Below are 22,744 nucleotides of genomic sequence, written 5' to 3'. Positions count from 1 at the left end.
TGGTTCTTAAACTTTAACAACATCAGGATCACCTGGATGGCTTATTAAACTATAGATTGCTGGGCCCCGCCCCCAGAGCTTCTGCTTGGGTAGATCTGGGGTAGGGTGTGAGAATTTGCATTTCTAAAAGTTCCTATTTGATGCTGATGGTCCAGTGACCACGCTTTGAGAACCAGTGGCCTAAAAGCTACCTGTTTTCATTGTAAAGATTTGATTTCTACTCATCTGGAAGACTTTCTTTTTTAATCAGCACTTTTGGAACGTCTGCTAGTTTCTGTTCTTTGCCAGAGCTGAGGCTGTGGAGGAGTGAGATGCCTTCTAGGAGATCGTGGTCTTACATCTCTAGTTTCCCAATGTAAGAGAAGAGCTTTTCTTTTCTTTACATTTTCGTCTTCAAATTAGTATCCCTTATTTTATGTAGGTTTTCTTAGGTTCTTCCCTACTGCCCCCTGTTAGCCCTAGTGATGATTTTGAGTACACAATTCTGTACCACTGTGAATTATTAAGGTAATGAGGCAGCGACTGAGGCTTGATTCCAGTGTAAGAAAGCCAGTTTTAAAATATTCCCATGTGTAGAAAAATCTTTCCCAGTGTCCTCCTCCTTTTGGCTGCTGTAACTCTACTAAAATGAGAGTGAATTTATTTGTCCTGAAAGATATCTTTCTGGTTCTCCTTGCTATGCTTCCTGCTACCCCATTTTAAAAACCAGTCATTGAAGTTATGTTATTGTTGGCTGTTTTTTTGTATCTAGGATGTACCCAGCTAGTATATACATTTTGCAAATGCTGTTGGTAACGTATTCAAACTATTATATCTGATGTTTGTCATGTTAAAAATTTTACATATTTAGTGAGCCTCAAATTTTGTTCTGTGGAACACAGATTCATGGAATTGACCTGAAATTTCCATGCTAAAGTTAAGTGAAGTAAACTTCTCCCAGTTTATGGAAAAAAAGTATAATGCATAGTTTTTCCAATTCTAGATCCCCCCTCTTTGTTCTTTAAGCTCAGCTTAGTGTGAATGTTATGTGCTTGAGTATAAAATTCTCTATTGTATTGATTTAAGTAGCAAATAGTAATATTGCATAGTCATCTGCCAAGAATCATTTTCCTTCTTGGTGATTTACTCCCTGTTTGAAACCCAGTTACTTTATTTAAAACTCTTAATGTAAAAATTTTGGTTTAATGGTGGAATGTATTCTTGTAAATGCAAATTCAGAAGAATAATGATAAAATCACGCAATTAGATTATAAGAATAGTAGCTGTAAATATTTACATGCTATTAGTGTATGAGAAAAAATATAACAATGAAAATCAGCCTTCTGGAAACTAAAGTTTGATGAATCTTCTAAAGCCCGATGAGCTAAGGCTTGTCAGGTGATGCAAAGTGTGCATGCCCAGCTGCTGTTCTGAGCTGGCTTAAAAAGGGAGGCTACGTTTCTGTGGCTTCCTCCTTCCAGCTCGTAGAACTTCCTGGGTGTTGGTTTTGCCGCCAGATGGAGTCCATCTCAGTACACCTTCAGAACACTGGCACTTCTCGCTGTAGCTTTGTGTTGTCTTCAGTGAAGCTGTTAAGTGTTCTTCCTTCACTGCAAATGACACCAAAACAAGAAGGTAAGAGTGGGAGGTAGAAGTAGAAGTGGGAAGTCTGAATAGCCACGCAGCATTGGGGAAATAGATGGAATTAGTGCAGAGGTGGGGCCCAGAAGGCTCTTAGCAGTTTTTCTGAATCCATGCCCTATTGAACTGTAGTTATCTGTGCTTCAGTAGAATGTGCCCAGGACCTGATACGCATTTCAGTGGGCCTCGAGGAGTTCCGCACTGGCCATTAACCATTTGCTGTACTTGAAACTTTGGGTCTGTTTTCAAGAAGTAGCATTGGATGGGACTAGGGTAGCAGAGGAGATGAGTTAGGGAGACCTCAGTGTTTGTTTAGTGGCTTGGTGAATGTTTTTGAAGACTCATGAGTTCCTTTCCCCTCCATCCTCCTAATTTCTCCCTTCTCAAGTTATGAGCCAGGCTACTCATCATGTAGACTCTTTCAAGAGTAAGCCTGGTAGGACGTAAATACTTTTCGATAAATAATACAAATAATAGATATCATTTATTGATTGTGTGGCCTTTTTATTAAGCACTTTATGTAATTATCTCCTATCACCCTTTCAACCATCCAGCATGTCCCATTTTGTAGACCAGAAAGTGAGGCTGAGAGGTCGAGGAACTAGCTCAGAGGTCACAGAGCCGTTGAGTTTTGAGGTCAGGCCTGCCCCCAGTCGAGGGCAGTCTGACACTAAAGCCATGTTCTTAATCACAGCACTGGATAGATACTGCAAACTGGTGGGGGTAGGGAAGAAATTGGGAGATTCTTGATTTCTGGGCGTGTGCTACATTATATTAGTGGTTAACGTTATGGTCAGTTTGGAGCTGCCTATGATGTGGCTCAATGGAAGGAGCACCACAGTAGGAGATGGAAGATTTGGCGTCTGATCTCAGCTCAGAAAACACTTAGAAATATAAGCACAAATTGGTGCTAAATCTGACTTTTGGGGAAATAATTGACTTTTTCTGAGTCTTGGTTTCCCCTTCTGTAAAATGGGGGCAGTAATATGCTCTCTCCAAGTCTCAGATGTGCTGTGAGGATCCACTAAGGTAATAGTCATGCTTTGAAAACAATGAAGCGTTTTATATACGTTAGGTGACATGGCTTAGAGGTGTTGGCTCACTATATGGATTTTCTCCCGTGCCCTAGACCCTGGAGAATTACAAAGTGAAAGCTGTATTCTTTCTCTCACAGAGGTGTGGTCCTGGTGGTGAGCAGTGAATCTGCATTTCGGGATCAGTAAGTAGAAGAATGCTGTGCAAATGTAGGGCCAGCTAAGTTCACTCTGAAGTAGCATTGCCCAGGGAAGGCTTTATGAAGAGCACGGCATAGTGAATTAATTAGATTTTAAAGGATGTGGTATTTAGATGGAGCAAGAATAGTTCACTTTGTGGAAACTTACCTTTGCTTTTTTTTTTTTTTTTAAAGAAAAGTGACCTTCATTTAGTCACATAAACTAATGATTTATTAGGATGGTTGTGTTTTAAAGATTTTTTTATTTTTTTCCCTTTTTCTCCCCAAAGCCCCCCAGTACAGCGTTGTATATTCTTCGTTGTGGGTCAGTCTAGCTGTGGCATGTGGGACGCTGCCTCAGCGTGGTCTGATGAGCAGTGCCATGTCCGCGCCCAGGATTCGAACCAGCGAAACACTGGGCTGCCTGCAGCGGAGTGCGCGAACTTAACCACTCGGCCACGGGGCCAGCCCCAACTTACCTTTGCTTTTAAAAAGAAACCCAACTGAGTACCAAGGGTCACCATATGCCTTTAAAAAAAATGTTACTTGGGGCCAGCCTGGTGGCATAGTGGTTAAGTTCGTGTGCCCTACTTTGGCGGCTTGGGGTTTGCCGGTTCGAATCCTAGCACTGCTTATCAAGCCATGCTGTGGCAGCATGCCACATATAATACAGAGGAAGCTGGGCACAGGTGTTAGCTCAGGGATAATCTTCCTCAAAAAAAAAAAATTTTTACTTATGGACTGTCTCGAGATGTGGAACTCAAAGGGAATTTCTCCACTCATAAAGAAGAGGATGGAGGCATTTTTATGCTGTTCCGTCTTCTCCAGTAGTGTTCTTCCTGTCCCACCTTTCTCAGTATATAGACCTGTAGGTCTCTATATATAGAATAGACACCTATAGGAGGGAATCTTCTCCTGAAACCTTTAGGTCAGCACTATCATTCATCTTAGATTGGTTATCAGTCTGTTTTTTCATTCTTAATTGAAGAGCAAAGAACACTAACTAATTCAGGATTTTTAAAAGATTATAAATTCTTAGGGATAAAAATAGCATTGGTGGTTATAAGTACTCAGCTGAAATTAAAAGAGTTATCAGTCATATTTTGGGAAATAAGGTGACCAACCAACTGGTTTCAGAAAAACTACCTCTCCCATTCCAGTGATTAGTTAATAAAATTATTCCTGACAGTGGCAGGCCAAGAAGCTCAGGCAGTTACATATTTAGAGACAGAGAACCCATTGTCCAAAGATCTCAGAAGAGCCTTTGCAAACACACCGAAGGGATTTAGAACAATTTGCATAAATCTCCCCATGGATAGCGACATGGCTCCAGTATTGGGGTGGTTCCAGGAACCCCTCCTTGGCTGTATCATGGAGTGACGCTGTGCTTGGTGAGAATTCAGTCTCATGATGGTTTTTGCCAGCAGGATTAGGTGATGGGACACTGAATAAGCCCACTGTTTGGTTCCACATAAGGACTCTTTTGTGTTGGCCTGGGGCAGCCATGTTCAAGTTTGTCTTGCTTTTTCCCCAATAATGTTTTTGGACTTTGTGGGCTGGAGAATTAAAATTAAGCACAACACCTATTCTGAGCGAATCTGTCAAGGTTTGCTCTTCAAAGGCAATCATAGCCCCTTGTATTTCTAGAATGTGGAGAATAATAGTCATATCTTTGTAGACTTCTGATTTCTTAAATTAAAAGTTGGGGAGAGGAGGAGACTTTTTACGCCTGTTCATGATAGGGCTGTGGGAAGTAATTCCCTTCTGTTTGATAATATGATTTGCCTTGTTCACTAACTTTTTTAATAACTGTGTTCTCTTGCATAGTTAGAAACAAGCTGTACTTTAATATTTAATATTCCCCTATGAAAGGGTATGGGGCACACTGGAGTGTAGTTTAAAAATACCAGGTGGTTACAAATCTGTTTCAACTTTTTTCTTCTTTCTGAAAAAATGATATACATTAAACACTACATATTAGGAGCTTTATGGTTTCTTGCGCAGAATATTATCATTCTGGAAGCCACATAAGGAGTCTAATATAAAATCTGGGGAGTTGTTTATGCACTGGGGAAATTTGGTGCTTTAAATGCAATAATGAAATCCACTAATTTCTAACCTGGAGTTTGTTTTCTTTCAGTCTGCTAGCTTGATTTCTCAGCTTTGTTCTAATAATATAAACATTTTTCTGTTTATTTATAGGTGGCTTTAACCAAGAGAGCAGATCCAGCTGAGCTTAGAACAATATTTTTGAAGGTCAGTATAAAGGAATCTATTTTGTTTCTTATTTGATTTGTGTTCTGTAACTTTTAAAGATTATTTTCAAGCAGGTTATTTCGTTGTTATATGTTTAAAATATCTCAAAAGGTATCTTTACTTAAGACTTCTAAAAGAGATCCTTTACAATTATATCTATTTTTTTTAAGTGTATCGGAAACTTGTAGGTGATTGTGATCATGTAACCTGTAAACATGGTTTACATTTTAATTTCTTTTATCTCATTTTGGTGTCAGGTATTCAAAAGGAGTTGCTGGGGATTTAGTCTCGCAACTTATCTACCTTTCCAGGATTGACCTGTGCAGTTTGATGAAATGCTTTTTCTCCTAAGAAGTTTAAAGCTCTTTGTAAACATCTCATAATCCTTCATTCATCCACAGGGCCGATTCTTGTCTGTCATTGGTGGAAGCCCATCATCGTTGTTGTTACCACCACCACCACTAGCACTACCATCATCCTCATCATTGTGGTGCCCCATGTGAGGCTTCACTTTGAATAATAGTAGATAGTAGATCACAACAGACAACATACAAGTTTATTTCCTTAGTTTGTTATACTTTGACCTACTTTGTGAATTGGGCAGTGAATGATTAATACTCTAAAAGTCTACCTCAGGTTCCCAAACACTGAACCACTTTTAATGTTATTCAGCTGGAATTAAGGTTTTCAAAAAAGAAAAGCCCACTTTCATAAAGATAATTTGAAAAGTATATATGTGGGCCTTTTCTAAACATGATAATAATGCAGCTGTGCTGTACGTAAAGAGGACCAAGGCTTCACATGAGAAACTTGATGTTCTGCTATGTATTGAATTTATGGCTTATAAAGTTATTAATTATGAGCATCACTTTCCTCATCAAAATCTGTTACTATTTAAAAAGAAATTGAGAAATCAGGGAATTTGAACACTGACAGGTTTATTTGATATTAAGAAATTGTTATTGGGGCCGGCCTGGTGGCACAGCGGTTAAGTGCACACGTTCCGCTTCTCGGAGGGCCGGGGTTTGCCAGTTTGGATCCCGGTTGCAGACTCGACACTGCTTGGCATGCCATGCTGTGATAGGTATCCCACATATAAAGTAGAGGAAGATGGGCACGGATGTTAGCTCAGGCTCAGTCTTCCTCAGCAAAAAGAGGAGAATTGGCAGTAGTTGGCTCAGGGCTAATCTTCCTCAAAAAAAAAAAAAAAAAGAAATTGTTATTGATTTTTAGGCTGGGTAACGGTATTCTGATTATGGGAACTGTAAAGGTCTTTTTCTCTTAGAGATATACACTGAAATATTTACAGGTGAGATTTTCATGTCTGAGATTTGCTTGTCAATAATCTAGTTTTAGTGGGGTAGGAAAAATGAGTGGGCAGTATGATGATAATTTTTGAAATTGGGAAATGTAATATTGGGCTTATTATACTATTCTCTCTACTTTGAACATTTTCATAATAAGAAGTTACAAAAAATTGTAAAGGTTAAATGAAAAAACTTTTATGAAAGTGTTCAGCACCTGATATGCATTAGATATTGATTCAGTAAATGCTTGAAATTAAATAATTCAAACACAAGAGAAACAAAGACTCCAAAAGAAAATAGTTAGAAATATAAGCAGTTTTGGGAAGAAAAGAGGATACATTTGTAAGGAGGTTTGTTTTATGTATAAGACAGCAGAATTCTTTATAAATTTGTTTTTAGCCCAGAAAGGACAATACAGGATGAAGATTCTAAGGTGGAAAGGTATTCTGGGTAATCAAAGTCTAAAAAACTGAAATGCGTTTGTTTCTTACCTAGACTAGTGTCTCTTGCTATGCATGTTGGGCCCACCATGACTGGGATGAGCATGTATGAGGGAAGCATAGAAGTTTTCAGCATCTGTATTTAAGGTCTATATTGTAAAACTCTAAGGATGTAATTCTGGAAGACCACTTGCAGAAGAGCAGCTGAGAGGGTTGCCAGAGAGCCTAGAGAAATGCATAGAGCTCATTAACTTGAGCTGGCAAAGTCATAATCATTCTTTGAACTCAGGACCTGTCTGTTACTTCTATTTCCTAAGCCAGCCATAGTTGCAGGCATTCTTCTGACAGGAAATGGGAACAACTTAGAATGTCTCAATAGATGGATGCATCTTGGATACTTATTGGTCTCATGGTGTGAATCCAGTGGAAAGGCTGTATAAGCTGTGTCCACTTTTTGAAGCCACGTGACAACTGGTGAGGCTAGGTTAAGATCCTACTTTAGATCTTTTGGGACCAGATAGGCAAGTACTGTCTTCCCTTGAGGTGGCCAGGACTCAATGGCTTTTGAGTGAGAGTTCTGTATGACTTAGAGTCTGAGGGGATGATGTGGGGGGAATCATCCCTGAAGAAAACAGTGATCAGCAGTTTCTGGAAGAGATTGTGGATCTGGCAAAGGTTCGAGTGATCTCATCAGGCCTGGATAGTGTGGTACCGACGCAAATCCACCTTGGCTCAGCATGCTGAGGTCTCTTGTTTACCATCTACCGCAGACAGTATTGTGGTGGGGCAAGAATAGGGAATAAGGCGCCGTGGGGGCTGTGCCAGGCACGTCTCCACTCTGGCTGGGCTTTTCAGTTAAGTATGGATCAGCAGTAAGCACACTGTAAACCTGACTACTTTGCTGATTTTCTATGACTTTTCTCCTGACTTTTCTTCCTAATAAATATTCCAGCCTTCTTTCTGCTAAACTAGTTAGAGGATTCTTCTGTAGCTTGGGGGCAGTGGAGAGAAGCTCCATTATACCTTTTGGACTAGATGTGCTGGTAGCAGGAGAGTTGGCAGCTGTGGAGATTAGAGAAAGCCAGTGGAACTGAGACAGATTAGGGAAGAGGGATCCTGGAGGGCTACAATGGGCCCATTCTGGCTTATTTTATGTTTTGGAAAAGAGTTAAAATCAATTCCACTTTTTCTTCTTTTTTTGAAGTTGCTTACTGTATGTTAATACAGTGTTAGGTGTTGGGGAACTAGAGATGCATAAATCATGGTTCCTGCCTTTAACTGTCTCACTGTGTGTGTGTTTAAATGTGAAAAAAGAAAAAGCTGTAATACGGTTGATAAGCATAGTAGAGCATTAATTGGCAGAAAGTTGATGTGGGGCTATAAACATCTTCTTAGGGTCATTCAAGTTACGCAGAGGTGGTGATGTTTGAGCTGGACTTCAAGATGAGTACGTATTTATGAGATGGAAAAGGCAGAGGAGGGTTTGGGGCAAGGGAGGACCATTCCAGGCAAAGGCAACAGCGTATGCAAAGCAAAGAGCTGTAAGAGGTGCCAGGTGTATGAGTGGCCTGGAGCATAGGGTCTTGGGCAGTGGTACTGGGATGGGAGGTAGGGCGGGACTTGGTGTAAAACATTCCCAGCTTAGGGCAGAATAGCAGGCTGTTCTTGTGCTAAGTGGCTGTTAATGTTTTGTTTGGATGTGGAAGTTGAAGTTCAGGTGTAGTCAGTTTTGTTTCTAAATGTTGACATGCTTTTTTTTGTCTGCCTAATTCTTTCACTGCTGCTTCACGTTGATTTAAACAGGTATGTACTGAGTGCTTACAGTTTAAATAAAACACATGAAACTTTGCAGTGAGTGGTATGTGCAAAGTAGGCCTAAGCGATGACCATGTCTTAAAGGAGTTCAGATCTTATACAGGAGACCAGATTTCCAGGCATGCAGCAGGTAAAAAAGACTCTAAGTCTACATACTCAAGGGTCCATGTGTGTGGTTAAAGCAAATGCCACAGGAAGTGGATGGACAGACAGTCCCCATGGTGGGTAGTGTCAGAGAAGGCTCCTTGGAGAGGGGACTTGAGGAGGCTCAGGGATGAGTGGGAGCTGGAGAGGCACTGAGGAGGGTAGCCGTGGCATTCTGGGAAGAGGACCACATTCAAGGGAAGGCCTGGAGATGAGTTTGGGAGCAAACAGCCTCTCTAGGTTGAAGGGATCTTGCTCAGTCGTCAAATGTTTATTTAAATTCAACTGTGGCAAGCAAGGACTCTGTGGAGTATTACAGGATGTGGGTGACAAAATTAGAAAGATAATTGGGAGTTTTGTATTTCTACTCAACAATAGGAAGCCATGGAAGGTTTTCTCAGTAATCCAGTGACGCGGGGAGGATGCATTTGAGATTTGATTGGTGCAGTAAGGCCAGGAGGTAGACAACCTTGGGTGTAATCCTGGTGTGAGGCCATAATAACTTGATGAGGGTTGTGGCAGCAGAGGGAGTGGAGAATGGGCAAGTTAAAGACATCTTGAAGGACTATTTGATGAAAATGACTGATACTGTATAATAGATGAGAGAGAGCAGGGGATAAATATGACCACTGGATATATAGCCTGGGTGTAGGGAAGTGCCAGTAATAAGAACTGGGAAATTGAGGAGGAAACCATTAGCTCAAGGGAGTGCAAAGGAGGTGATGTATACTGTTTAGAAGAATAGAGTCAGAAGTAACTGAATGACTAGTGGAAGATGGGAAGACTGTGTAAAGGGACTAGACAAAGGAAATAGACCATATTACAAATTGTAATAGTAAGGTGCAGTGAATTGAACTTGGATTTGTATAATTATTCTTCGTCAACAAAAGAATATATTTTTAAAATTTTTGTAGGCAAAATTGGAAAAACAGTTCATTCCTTTTTTGAAAAACTTTTTGCTTATGAAGAAGCAGTTTATATTGATTGATGAAAATTTTAAAACCCGAAGTATATAAAGAAAAGTAGCTTGTGATCCCAACATATATAAATACATATTTATATATAGATATATCCATTTTTTTTCTCTCTCTCTGCTTCTCTATCTCTGTGTATGTATATACATTTTTTTTTCCTAACAAGAGAAAAATTACTGTTTGGTATCCAGTTTTCTCCCTCACATAATATGTAACAAATACCTTTTTCTGTAATCGAATACATTTCTACAGTATTTTTATTGTTGCATGGTATTCCTATGTATGGCCATTTTACCATAATTTATCTAGCCACTCCCTATTATTGGATAGTTAGTTGTCTTCTCTGTTTGCTGTCATAACAACACTATAATGAATATCCTTGAACCTACATTTTTTCATATAGCTAGCATTTTCTTAGCATAAATTCACAAAAGTGACATTGGATTAAAGACTAGGTTTGCAACATTTTAAGGCATTTGATTCTTGGCAGACTGCCTTTCATGAAGGTTGTATCAATACACATTTTGGGTAGGAGTATGGAAGTTTACATTTCTTCACATTATGTTATCAACTCAGATATTGTTAAAAAGATAGAGCAGCAACAAAAGAACCTTTCTTCCAACTCGGTAGTTGAAAAATTGCATCTTATTTTAAATTTGCGTTTCTTTGATCAATGCAATGTATTTATTGACAATTTATTATTAATTACATTTTAACTTTTTATTATGCTAATCTATAAACATACGGAAAATAGGTAGTACAGTAAATACCCACATAACCACTACTTAATTTAAATTAATATTTGTCATTAGTTTCACATATATATTTAGTGGTATATTTCAGTGTGAGTTACATATCACCATAATTCACCCTCAGTACTTTAGCATACAGCTTCAAATAATGAGAACAATCTCCTTCATGGCCACAGTACCATTGTGCAGCTAATAAAATGGATAGTAATTCCTTAATAACATGAAATAATCCATATTCAAATCCTTAATTGCGTCTTATTCCATCTCTATAAAAGGGAGACAGGGTAAAGAATGGTGATCTGGTGCGCACAGCATTTCTGAGTGGCTGGAAAACAGTCAAGGAGAATTCGCCCTTCAGTCCCAGAGGTGAATGATTTGTGGCAAAAATGGGCAACGGGATGATTATGGTTCTGACCTGGCTTGTTCACAGTTTATAGACCTGTATGAAAAGACTAGAGGTAAGCAGGCCAGATAGGACCCCTGCCCTCTGAGCATACAGTGTAGTGACAGATTCCTTTATTCATTGGGGGTGATGGTGGTTTTTGTGGTGACAATTAGTTTATTAGTCAGAGTTCTCCAGAGAAACAGAACCTCTAGGAGATAGCTCTGTCTCTAGCTATATATATCTATCTAATTTGTCTGCCTAATGAGATTTATAAGAGGAATGGGCTCATGCCATCCATCATGGAGGTTGAGAAGTCTTGTGATGTACTGTCTGCAAGCTGGAGACCCATGAACATCAGTGCTGTAATTCAGTCTACGTCTGAAGGCCCGAGAACCAGGGCAGCTGATGATGTAAATCTCAGTCCGAGGGCTGGACAAGATATATCCCAGCTCAAGCAATGGGGCGGGGAAAAAAGAGGGGGAGTTCTTCCTTCCTCCACCTTTTGTTCTATTAGGCCCTTAGTGAAGTGGATGATGCCCACTCACATTGGGGAGGGCAGTCTGCTTTACTGAATTCACAGATTCAAATGCTAATCTCATCCAGAAACACCTCACAGACACACCCAGAAACAGTATTTAATCTGGGCACCCCTTGGCCAGTTAAGTTGACACATGAAATTAACCATCACAATTAGTATTCTATTAGTTTGTGCAAGGAATCCAAAAAGCCTCCCCATTTCATAAATTTGTGTTTAATCCTATTAAAACTTCCAAAAATTGTAAGGGAGAGAGGCTTCAGGAGAGAGGCTTGTAAAATCTATTCCCAAGGAAGGATTAGATAACTTTTAAAGATGTGGTAGCCGTAAGGTATAGTCCACCTGCCCTGGGGACCCTCTGTTCACTGCCGCAAGCGCAGTGGAGCTGCCTTTGTCAGCACGTTCTTCTTGTGATCTGCCTCTGTCTTCTTCTTACTTCTATCACTGTACATTAGTTTTGCCTGGTTTTCAACTTTATGTAAATGGAATCATAACAGTCTGTGTTCATGTGTCTAGTTTCATTCATGCTCACTTTATTTGTAAGATTCATCCACATTGTTGTGTGTATTTGGTGTTAGTTCATTCTCATTGCTGTGTTGTATTCCATTGTGTAAGCATACTACAGTTCATTTATGCATCCTACTGTGGGTTGACATTTCAGTTATTTTTCAGTCTTTTGCTATCCAAAATAATGCTGCAGGAGACATTGCAATGCTAAAGCATGTTTTTTGGTAACAATATATGTATATACACACACATACACATGTATATATGTATTTGTGCATATATGTACACACACATACATTTCTGTTAGAGATGTACTTACACGATGGAAATTGCTGGGCCTGTGGGTATGTGTATGTTGAGTTAGAGTAGATATTGCCAAGCAGTTTTCTAAAGTGGTTCACTAGTTTTCTCTCCTACCACCGAAGTGTGAGAATTGCATTTGCTCCACATTTTTGCCAACCATTATTATTTCTTTATCTTGTGTATGAGTAGTGGTATTGTGTTGTAGTTTTACTTTGCATTTTCAATGGAATTCTTTTAGGGGTCAGCAGCTTGAAAATGACGCTAAGGGTCATTTGGGGAAAATGAAAGTGTGATCATGGCCAAGAAAACTTCAAGAGAGAAGTAATACAGTATTTTTTTAAGCTTGCGTTCATTTGACAAGTATTTTTTAAACATGTTTCACTGTCTGCCAGGCACCAGTCTGGAAACTTGAGGACACAGCAATGAGAAAGACAGGAAAAAATCCTGTCCTGACAGAGCTTTCCCTCTAGTTATAGCAATTAAGATATATGTAATCTTACAAGAGTAGACAGGTCAATTGACAAGGATGGTCTGGAAACATCGCCTGCTGCTGTGATGACAAGAACTGTTAGCCCATCCTGGCATTCCCCCAGGGAGTTTGGGGGCAACCTTGAAATCCATCTTCACCCCAGGAAGCCACTGCCAACTGATCATAACTGGTACTGAAGATGGACTGGCTTTCCCAGCCTTTCCCCAGTGATCATATGATAATTTAGTATGTGGTAAACATGGCATCTGAAAGATGGGGAAAGGGAGAATGATTGATTTGTGGTCTTAGGACAACCAAGAGATTAAGTGGAAATAACTAAAGTTGGAGGATGTATTTTTTGTGTGTTACGAAATACAAAAATGAAGTACCAGTGTATCGAAATTTGAAGGTGAAAGATCTAACTTTAAAAAGACTAAGGGAAAATGTGGGTGAATATTTAGTTTTGAGATGAGGAAGGACTAGTTTCTAAACTTAGGAGTAATGGAAGAAATTGCAAAGGAGAAAAAAATCTATAGACTCAATTATATAAAAATATCCAACTGGAAAAATATTTGCAACAAATGTAATAGACAAAGTGGGGAAAAGGGCATGTTCGCACACTGTTGGTGGGAGTGTAAATTGGTACAATCATTTCTGGAGATGAGTGTGATAATAAGTATCAAGAGCCTGAAACTTCCTCTCCTTTGACTCAACAATTTCTTTTCCAGGAGTCCAGCCTTCGAAAATTGCCACGAATTTGAACAAATGTTACCTACAAAGCTGTTTACCTTAGCTTTGTTTAAAAATACCAAAACCGGAAATAATCTAAATGTCTGTTGCTGGGAAAAGAGTTAAATTGTATTTTTAAATAAATAAATTGTTCACTACTATAAGCAAGCATAGGTATAATTCTAAATCATAGGGTTGCTGTAATTAGCAGTGACATTCCCTTTGTATTTCCGTCTTGTTTTGTCTCAGGAAAATAAAAATATGATTCTTCTACATTTCCAAAAGCTGAATTCAGTGCCAACTGAAGAAGAGTGGGATTATTGGGCCATCTTTGAGTTTTTCTTTTGTACTGTGCTAAAAAATGTTAAATAAAAACCAGTAATATAGAACATTTATAATGTGCTCATTGTGTGTAGGGCATTGTGCTGAGTGTATTACATGACTGTTCAGTGATTACTGGCATGAGCCTTATGAAGCAGGTAGTGTCGTTCTGCCCATTTTGCAGATGAGGAGCCACGGGCCCAGAAAGCTTTACTTACTGAGGTGACACAGGTGGTAGGAGTCAGAAGCAGAGCCTGGTGCAGCCCAGCCAGAGGCACATTCCAAAGCTTGTAACTGCGTATCTAAACAAGAGCTTCTCCTGCATTGGAATTAAAATGGAGGACTAACAAGTGACTTTTTAAAACAGTGTTAATCGGGCTTAACTGTGGTTACAGAGGGAGCAGAGATGCTGTCACTGCACCTCACTTCACTGTGTTCCCCTGTCACTGCAGCGGCCAGTGTAACTTCTGTCACCCAGCTAGCCCTGTTCTTCTTGTAGCTCACTGCCCTCACCTCCCCACCCCCAAATCACTGTTCTGTCCCTAGGATCAAGAGGCCTTCCTGCTCCATAAGGATTCTGTGTGATCCCCATTGTTTCTGAGCATTGTTTCTGAGCATTTCCCACAGCCCCTTGAGCCCCACGGAGCAGAAAGTAGCAGGCTCCCACTTTTGTGAGCTACAATGTATCACACTAAGGGTGAGACCTGGTGGAAGGCTGTGGAAAAACGTTGCATGCCTCCCTGTTCTTATTGACTCTTTTTGCTCTCGGATGGAGAGGACACTAACCTGAGCATCATTTCATACCTGCTTCCATAAAATCTCACAAGAAGCCACACAGTTAATAGTTTGCTTTCTAGCTCAGCATGTCATCCTTTCTTGCATCATTGATGCCCTTGAAGCAGGGATGGGGCAAAAGAATCAGGTTGTTTCCATCCATGACTTCATAATTAATTCTTCTTTTTTTAAAAAAGCTATATGTCCTTGCTAAAGGACAGGACATAATTTGTCCTTCCAAATTTCTGTAAACCAGGCTCTCTCAACCTCAGCACTGCTGACACTGTGGGCTGAGTCACTCTGTTGTAGGGGCCGTCCTGCACCCTGTAGGATGTTTAGCGGCATCCCTGGCCTCTACCAACTAGATGCCAGTAGCATCCTCCCACCCCCACCCCAAGTTATGACAATCAAAATTGTCATCAGATACTGCCAGTGTCCCCTGTGAGGAAAAATAAAAACAAACAGGAGGCTTAGAGCTAGAAAACTCTACCCCTGGAAAGGCAGGTAACATAAGAAAGGGCTGGATCTCATAGATGGTTCTTGTCTGTTAGGGGACATTGGTGTTCATAGGCTAGACAATCAGATTAAACTGCCCCCAGTTGAGAACGTGAAATGTGGCAAACTTAATGTGTTTTTGCTTTTTCCTTGAAGTGATGGGAAATAACTGTCCTTGTGAAGAGTTTATCATCATATCTGATATTTATCTTTTGAAGTGTTTTGAGCTTTTTCACATATTGATCTCATGATTCTATACTTTTGAGAATAAAATGTCTTTTTTTTTTTAAACAGTATGCAAGCATTGAAAAAAATGGCGAATTTTTCATGTCTCCTAATGACTTTGTCATTCGATATTTGAACATTTTTGGAGAAAGCCAGCCTAATCCAAAGACTGTGGAACTTTTAAGTGGTGTGGTGGATCAGACCAAAGATGGGTATGTTTTTTTAATTATCTTATTTAATTTTTTTGTCTGAAATAGCTTTCTGTTGCTTTAATGATTAGGAAGTCGCTGTATACCTTTCCATCTCTTAAGAGCACTTTCTCTACCTATTATAATTAATACATTATTTTACAGATAGTATTCTTAACATTTCCTTCAGTGTTCCTGTAAGTTGTTATATATGTGTATTTTTTGACATTATTTAAAGAACTATTTATAGTTTCACAAAACTATTGTAGTCGATGAGTGGCGAGGAGATACACTAGAGTGTTTGTATGTATATTGGTATTTTTCAAGGCAATAGTAAAAATTCTGAGTAAATGCATAGCTCTATGACAACTTTTCTATAATCTTTTTTTCTGCTCAAATAACTTTGAAATCTCACATATGATTAGATGCTATGAGTCTAACAGACAGAATGATATGATTCCATATCCCCAAGAAAGGCATTCTGCCCAAGGTGGCATAGAGTCTGAAGTGTCTAAAATTAAATGGGACACTTTGCAAAATGCCTCTGGATTATTTTCCCCCTACCAGTCTTCTCTGTTTACATTTAAAAAATGAATCTTTCCTAAGCTGTATAAGATTGCAGTTGGCTTTTACCATTAAGTGCAGAATTTTGGGCTCCAAACTCTTGGTAGTACAAACACCAACGTTCCCTAATAACCAAGTATAATTTCCAAGAACTAGCCTTCTCTACAGAAACTAGCGACCCAGCCTCTGCCCTTGCTGCTTGCCAGCACCCCCTTTGATAGATTGCAGTTACCTGCCATTCTAGGGTGGTGTTTTCTAGCTCTGAGCTTTCTCCCTTTGTCAGGTGTCTGATTTTCCCACAAGCATCAGTTTGAGATACAAGCAAAGTAAAATCTCTTGTTGCACAGAGCATGTTCTCAGTTTTTACCAGTCCTTCCCTTTTCTTGTTTATGCACCTGTTGTTCCATCTTGCATGGAAATAACTTCCTCTAAAACGAAGGTCTTGCAGATTAGAAGGGAGTGGGGAGGAAATTGGCTGTAATATCCTGAGGGATTGCTGGATTATACCTTCTCTTTTGTTCCAGTAACAGTTACTTAGGTTACTTCTGTTTCTGTCTCCACCCCAAGGTGGGATTCTTTGCTTGGTAGGAAAATGTAGTGTATGAGCAGACCCTCGTGCCCTCCAAGGGCCTTCCTCGGCTGGTGCAGGGAGGGGCTGAGGCATATTTCACACTAGTCCATTGAGGCAAAAGCTCAGCAGAACATAGATTTATTCTAGTGAACATTTTTTGAGGAAAATTCGGTTGCTTCTCCATCCCCTGTGCTCATAAGATTCAGAGGAAGTGTGACTAAGCTCACATGCAACATGAATTATCTGACTCAATGTTTAAGATCAATTTTTTTCTCACTTGATGGTTTAAAATTTTTTTAAACTACAGAAAAATCTAAAGAGTATAGTGAACGCCCAATATGTACCCTTCACCTAGATTGACTAATTGTTAACATTTTTGATACCTGTATGCTTTTTTTAAAAGACACACTTTGTACACACACACACACACACACACATATATAATTTTGTTTTTTGGCTGGACGATTTAAATATAAATTGCAGACATCATGTTACTTTAGCATTTATTTTCTAAGAATAAGAACTTGCTTCTACATAACCACCATATGTTATTATACTTAGGAGAATTAACCATCATGTCAAAAGTGTAATATCCAGTCCATACTCAAATATACCAACTCTCTCCACCTGCCCCCACCTCAAAGGCCCCATTGCCCTTTTTTTTCCCCAATCCAAGATCTAGTCAAAGTTCTTATATTACATTTAGTTATCTATTTTAATCTAGAACAGACCCTTCCCTTATAATGTTTTTTCATCACATTGACTTAAAATCTAGGCCCAGTTATTTTGTTGAAGCCCATGTTCCAGACTTGTGTGGTCTTTTCCTCATGGCTGGATTCCTGTTAATTGCCTTAATTGGGGGCAGGTTAGGAGAGATTCTCTGCTACCTGTTGTATCTCCTCAGGAGGTAGGATGATACGCAGTTTGATCACCTGGTTAAGGTGGAGTCTGCCAGATATTTCCATGGAACAGGGACCATTTTTGTTTTGTAATTAGTGGAAGATACTTTGAGAATGGTGGATATTCTGTTTCCCAGCAACCTTTCACCCAGTAGTTTTAGCATCCATGATGATCCTTTCCTGAATTAGTTATTACACTGGTGTTTGGAAAGTGATTTTTCTAATTCTGTCATTTCTCCTCTACTTATTGTCTAGTATTCTTCAGTAACGAAAAGCTTTCTTCCCTCCACCTCCTTTTCTTTCTCTCCTAATCTTTTATATCAGTATAACTTCATGGATTTGTTTTAATTTCAGTGTACTGTAATCTATTATGGTTATTCTCTTAGATGCTCCGAGTGTCCTGGTGTGGTCAGTGGGTGCCCCTTTAAGCTGGCTCCTGTACCCTCAGCTTTTGAATGTTTCTTGCTTTTGGCAAATAAGATATTCCAGGCTCACCTTGGATTTTTCCTGCCTCTGACCTGAATATCACTCTTTTCCCCAAGAAGCCCTGGTTCCTTTAGTGGGGAAGGGTGCTTAGAAACAGAGTTGGGCCCTGGCTTGTTGTTACTCGGGCATTACTGCTTCTCTGACTTGTCAGTGGCAAGAGCTGGAAAATACCCTTTAAAAAAATTGAAAGTTCACATTGACATTTCCTACTTAAATTTAACATTTCAGAGTTGTTTTCTTTGTCTTTTATTTTTTATCTATTCCAGTGAACATTTTGGTTCCTATTTACATTAATATATTTTTGTTATATATAATTAATATATATTATAATACATATAATTATTAATATAATTATATGGGCATTAATTTGTATAATTGTAATACCTTCAATGTACCTTGCCTTCTTTTCCATCCCCATCCCCTTTAACACACATGCGTTTCTTATTTCTTTTTACGTATACTCTCCGAAGATATACGCTTAAGTTCATTAGATGCCAGCAATATAACATATATTTTACATTTACAATGCAACATCACATACATATTTTTCAAAAGTATTTGACAAATCTGAAACGGTGGCTTTGTTTTCCTGGTTTTGCAGGTGAGATGACCGAGGTGCTCAGTGTTCAAGCAGTTTACCGCCGAAAGGTGCCCAGGCCTGCCTGGCTCCAGAGTCCTTGGCCTATCCAATGTTCTGAGCTTCCTCTTCTCTCAGAATCTCCCAAATCTTTAACTCAACATTTTCTTTCAGATTTTGTGTTATCTTTAATCTCGGTGTTTTACTGTGACAGAAACAATCTTAGATGGCCTCAATCCTTTGCCCTATGACTTTCTTTTTCCAATTGCAAAGACAATATTAACAGTGAACACCTCAGTTTTAAAAAGGAAAACAACCACCCATAATCTCCTCACCTTGACAAAGTATTTTGAATTTTTTAGTATCTTCCATGATTTGTTAACCTGCATCAATGTTTTATAATTTGAATTCATTTTAATTGTAATTCTCTTTTGTAATCTTTTAGATTACATTAATCAATTTTCGTATTTCCATATGCTGTTCATAGTAACAGTGTTAAATAGCTCCATCATTTTTTGTCAAAGACATGTGCTATACTTGATGAAGTCATGCCCTTATAGAGTTATTTCAGTTTCTAGTTTTCTCCAATAGGTAATATTGGAGTGAATATCTTCATGTGTATGACATGTATTCCTTCTGTTTAATTACCTGCTTAGAAAGAACTTAGACGAGAGGGATTCCTGGGTCTAAGGGTAGAAATATTTTATAGCTCACCATATGTGTTGTGATAATTCTTTCCAAAAGGACTGAGCAAATTGAAGAACTCGCCCGAGGTACTGATACTTACTGAGCTAGTAGCAAAGAGCCAGTGTTTGAGCCTAGGCCTGCCCAAGACCCATTTAGATGTTGACTTGCCCTTTTCCCTAACCCTAACGCTGACACACACAGCTCCTCAGTAGTTACTCCACAAATAGGTGTAACCATACATCTGTTCTCAATGTAAAACTGTGAATGCCTTCATTTCCCCTTCCTTTCCCTTTCTTTGGAAGCATAGCATTTGTCAAGTTCACAAGTCACAAATCATTCTCCCAAATCAACTACTGTTCCTTGAAAAAACTACAAGACAGAAGCCACATGTTGTCCCATGGAAGCACAACACACACACCAAACAGTGGGAACGCGCTGGTGTGGGCTCCATTTGTCTGGCCAGGCCTCTTTGGGGCTAGCTTGACTGGCCAAAGGGATTTTAGTGCATAACTTTATTAAAATTTGAAAAACTATTTGAAGATTGACAACTATAGGATTTAAAAATAATGACAGCTGTGCTGACCCAGATGTCATGGTGAATTGAAATACTAATTTTTAGGTAGGTACTGGTCTACCAACTGTGGTTTCTCGAGTGTACAGACCAGGTCCTGCATATTTTCATATCTCCAGTGTCTAGTCCAATTTCTGGCCTCTGTTTCACAGCAATTTGTTGACCAAACTTAGATAAATCTTCTAAGAAGGGTTTATCCCCTTATGTTTTGAAAGCCCAAGAGTATTAGGGAATGGAAACTCTAGTTCGAATTCTAGGTTACTCATTGTGATAGGCTGAATAATGGCCACCTGAAGATATCAAGGCATAATCCCTGGAATTTGGAAATGTGACCTTATTTGGAAAAAGTGTTTTTGCCAATGTGATTTGATTAAGGATCTTGAGATGAAGGTGTTACTCTGAATTATGTGTGATAAAATGCCCATCACAAGTATCCTTATAAGAGGCAAAGAGAAATTTGACACAGACACGAGCAAGAGCAGGAGGCAATGTAACCACAGACGCAGAGACGGGAGTGATGTGGCCCCATCCAAGGAACACCTGGAGCTTCCAGAAGCTGGAAGAAGCAGGGAAGGATTCTCTCCTAAAGAGTCTCCCTTTGGAGGGAGAGTGGACCTGCTGGCACCTTGATTGCAGACTTCTGGTCCCCAGAGCTGTGATAGGATGAATTTCTGTTTTGCTTAGCCACCCACTTTGTGGTAGTTTATTACAACAGCTAATACCCTTACCTGGTAATACCGAATATCTAGGAATCTAATATCCTTATGTAGCTGTTTTCTTTGGAGAGTTAGAAAACCTGTAGTTGCAAAGAATTTTCAGGGGGAGAGATCAACCAGCCTGATCCCCCCAAAATAGCTTTTCTCCAGTAGCAGTAGCTTTTAGCTAGCTCCAGACATTTTCCAGGCAGAGACCCCTGCTACATGCTGTCTCCTGAGGGCATGGCCCATTCCTAAAGACTTCAGCCGTGTATAGGATTGGGCTGAGCTCTAGCATGAAAATCAAACCTGTGTACTGCATGAACTTGGGATCTCAACACTTCCAGCTTGTTAGCAAAGGGATCCTGTTTTTCTGGAGCCCTCTTGATTCTAATGATTCATGAGGCTATGGCTTGGTCAGCCTCCCATGCAGTGAGCTTCTCGCGGAATGCTGTCCAGTCAGCTTCTCGAGAGCAGCTGTCTGACAACCTCTTTCTGTGCCTGGACTCTTCTGTATGTTCAGGATAACATGGTGAGTGGAAAAAACATAGTGCCTCCCTTCTTGGAGCTTCTACTTTAGTGGAGCAGACAGGTGTTAATCAGAGAACCACAAATAAGTGTGAATTGATGTTGTGGTAATTTCTGTGAAGGAGAGACATGGTGTGAGAGACAATAAAGAGGGGCTTCATGCCGACTGGGAGGCCAGGAAAGATTTCCCAGTGAGTGCCATTTGAGCTATAGGAGTTGGGAGGGGGGTGGGGGTGCGGGAGTGCAGAGGACAGAGCTTTGCTGACAGAGGGAACAGTGGTTGCAGAGGCCTACATTCTGAAATGCAGAGGCTGGCGTGCCTGGAGCACGGAAAGTGCAGGGCCTGGTGTTGGGAGAGGTAGGCTGAGGCTAGACTGTGGAGGAACTTGTACTTCCTATCGAGGATTGGGGGCCCTTACCACGAGGGCAGTGGAGAGCCCTCAGAGGAGGATGTGAGTCTAGGGATCGGCACGATTTGCCTCTGCTATGCCATTCTCGCTATTACTATTTGAGTTCACCAGTCCTCACCCTCCCTTCTACTCCCTTGGAATTGCATGTTGTGTTTTGATTTTCCCAATTCTACTGTTCTAATTGATTTAATGATGGGTTTAATCAAGATATGAAGTTCTTGAGGGAGATGAGGGGAAGCTTTGACTACCCAGGCCTGGAAGACCTTTGTTTGGTGGACCTCAGGGGCGAGGAGGAGGAGGTGGTGGGTCCCTGAGAGCTGCGCAGGGCTCAGACCCTAAAAGTATGACTTCTCTGCCTGCCGTTGGATTTGTTCATATGCTTTTTGATGTGTCTTTCAGATTTGGTTGTCATTATTGTTTTTGTTTAAAATGTGAATGAAGCTTTCTTTGTAAATCATCTCAGTGTAATTTTTATACGTTGTTCACACAGCTATCACTAACAGTGAGGTAAAAATAATTTTGTGTGTGTCCCTTTGAGCTTTGCAAATATGTTTCCATTTGTTGTTTGTTATTAACTGATGTCTCATTAAAGAGGGCTGGGTCGCAAAAGCTATTTTCTCTAGTACCTTATCCTCTCACCTGGGAAGACTAAGTGGGGCCTGAATAAGCTTGGAGATGTGGGCCTGGCCTCTTGGGCTCAGAATGCTCTGCCTGTTACAGGTCCGACCCCTGTCTGTGTGGAGTGGGCACTAGGTGGCTCTGGTATCCATTTGCTTTGCTAAGATCGGGTATGAATTTACCAACTACATGTTTTCCATCTGAAGTGTAGATCTTTGCACTCCACACGAGAATAGAAGTTGGCTCTTCCTTTGAAAAAGGAATGTCAGAAATTTGATTTTAGTGAGGAGCTGTTGCGTCCGACTTACCACCTTGTCAGCCTCTGTTTTATTGAATCAAAATGATAGCATATAATCAGCATCCACAAATACTTCCTTTCTCTTCAGAGTACAGAGAATCAGTCCTGAGACAATTCCCATTTTGATGCATGAGAAATAACTGTGCCAAAGAAGAAAAAAAAAGAAATCTAGGGTTTAAAAATGCGTGGCTATATGAATAAGGTGTGTTCTCTGCCTTTCCCATGTTTGCTGTTTATCCTTCTGAAAAAAAATATTGTCTTTTAAGTACTTCACAAGGTGAAGGAGGATATAATAATGTTGTTGAAGATAAAATCATTTTTATATACCTGTTTTCACTTTGTGAGGCTGTTGCAATGAAATCCAGGCCTTGGCCACATGCTGGGAGTT

The 22,744-nt window shown here is 39.9% G+C and overlaps 1 protein-coding gene across 2 annotated transcripts in view; it reads left to right on the top strand.

Moving 5' to 3' along the window:
* The window catches only part of SLC25A13 (solute carrier family 25 member 13), a 195,349-nt gene that overhangs the window by 22,503 nt on the left and 150,102 nt on the right, over positions 1 to 22,744 (top strand). For both annotated transcript variants that reach the window (XM_070615671.1, XM_070615672.1), the window contains exons 2-3: positions 5,036 to 5,089; positions 15,334 to 15,476. In XM_070615671.1, coding sequence (XP_070471772.1) covers positions 5,036 to 5,089; positions 15,334 to 15,476 — 197 coding nt within the window. The remainder of the gene's footprint in view (positions 1 to 5,035; positions 5,090 to 15,333; positions 15,477 to 22,744) is intronic.

This window comes from Equus przewalskii, chromosome 4 (genome assembly GCF_037783145.1).
Source record: "Equus przewalskii isolate Varuska chromosome 4, EquPr2, whole genome shotgun sequence".
Taxonomy (NCBI): domain Eukaryota; kingdom Metazoa; phylum Chordata; class Mammalia; order Perissodactyla; family Equidae; genus Equus; species Equus przewalskii.
The sequence above is the reverse complement of the archived record's forward strand: the minus strand, read 5'-3'. Positions and strand labels throughout refer to the sequence as shown.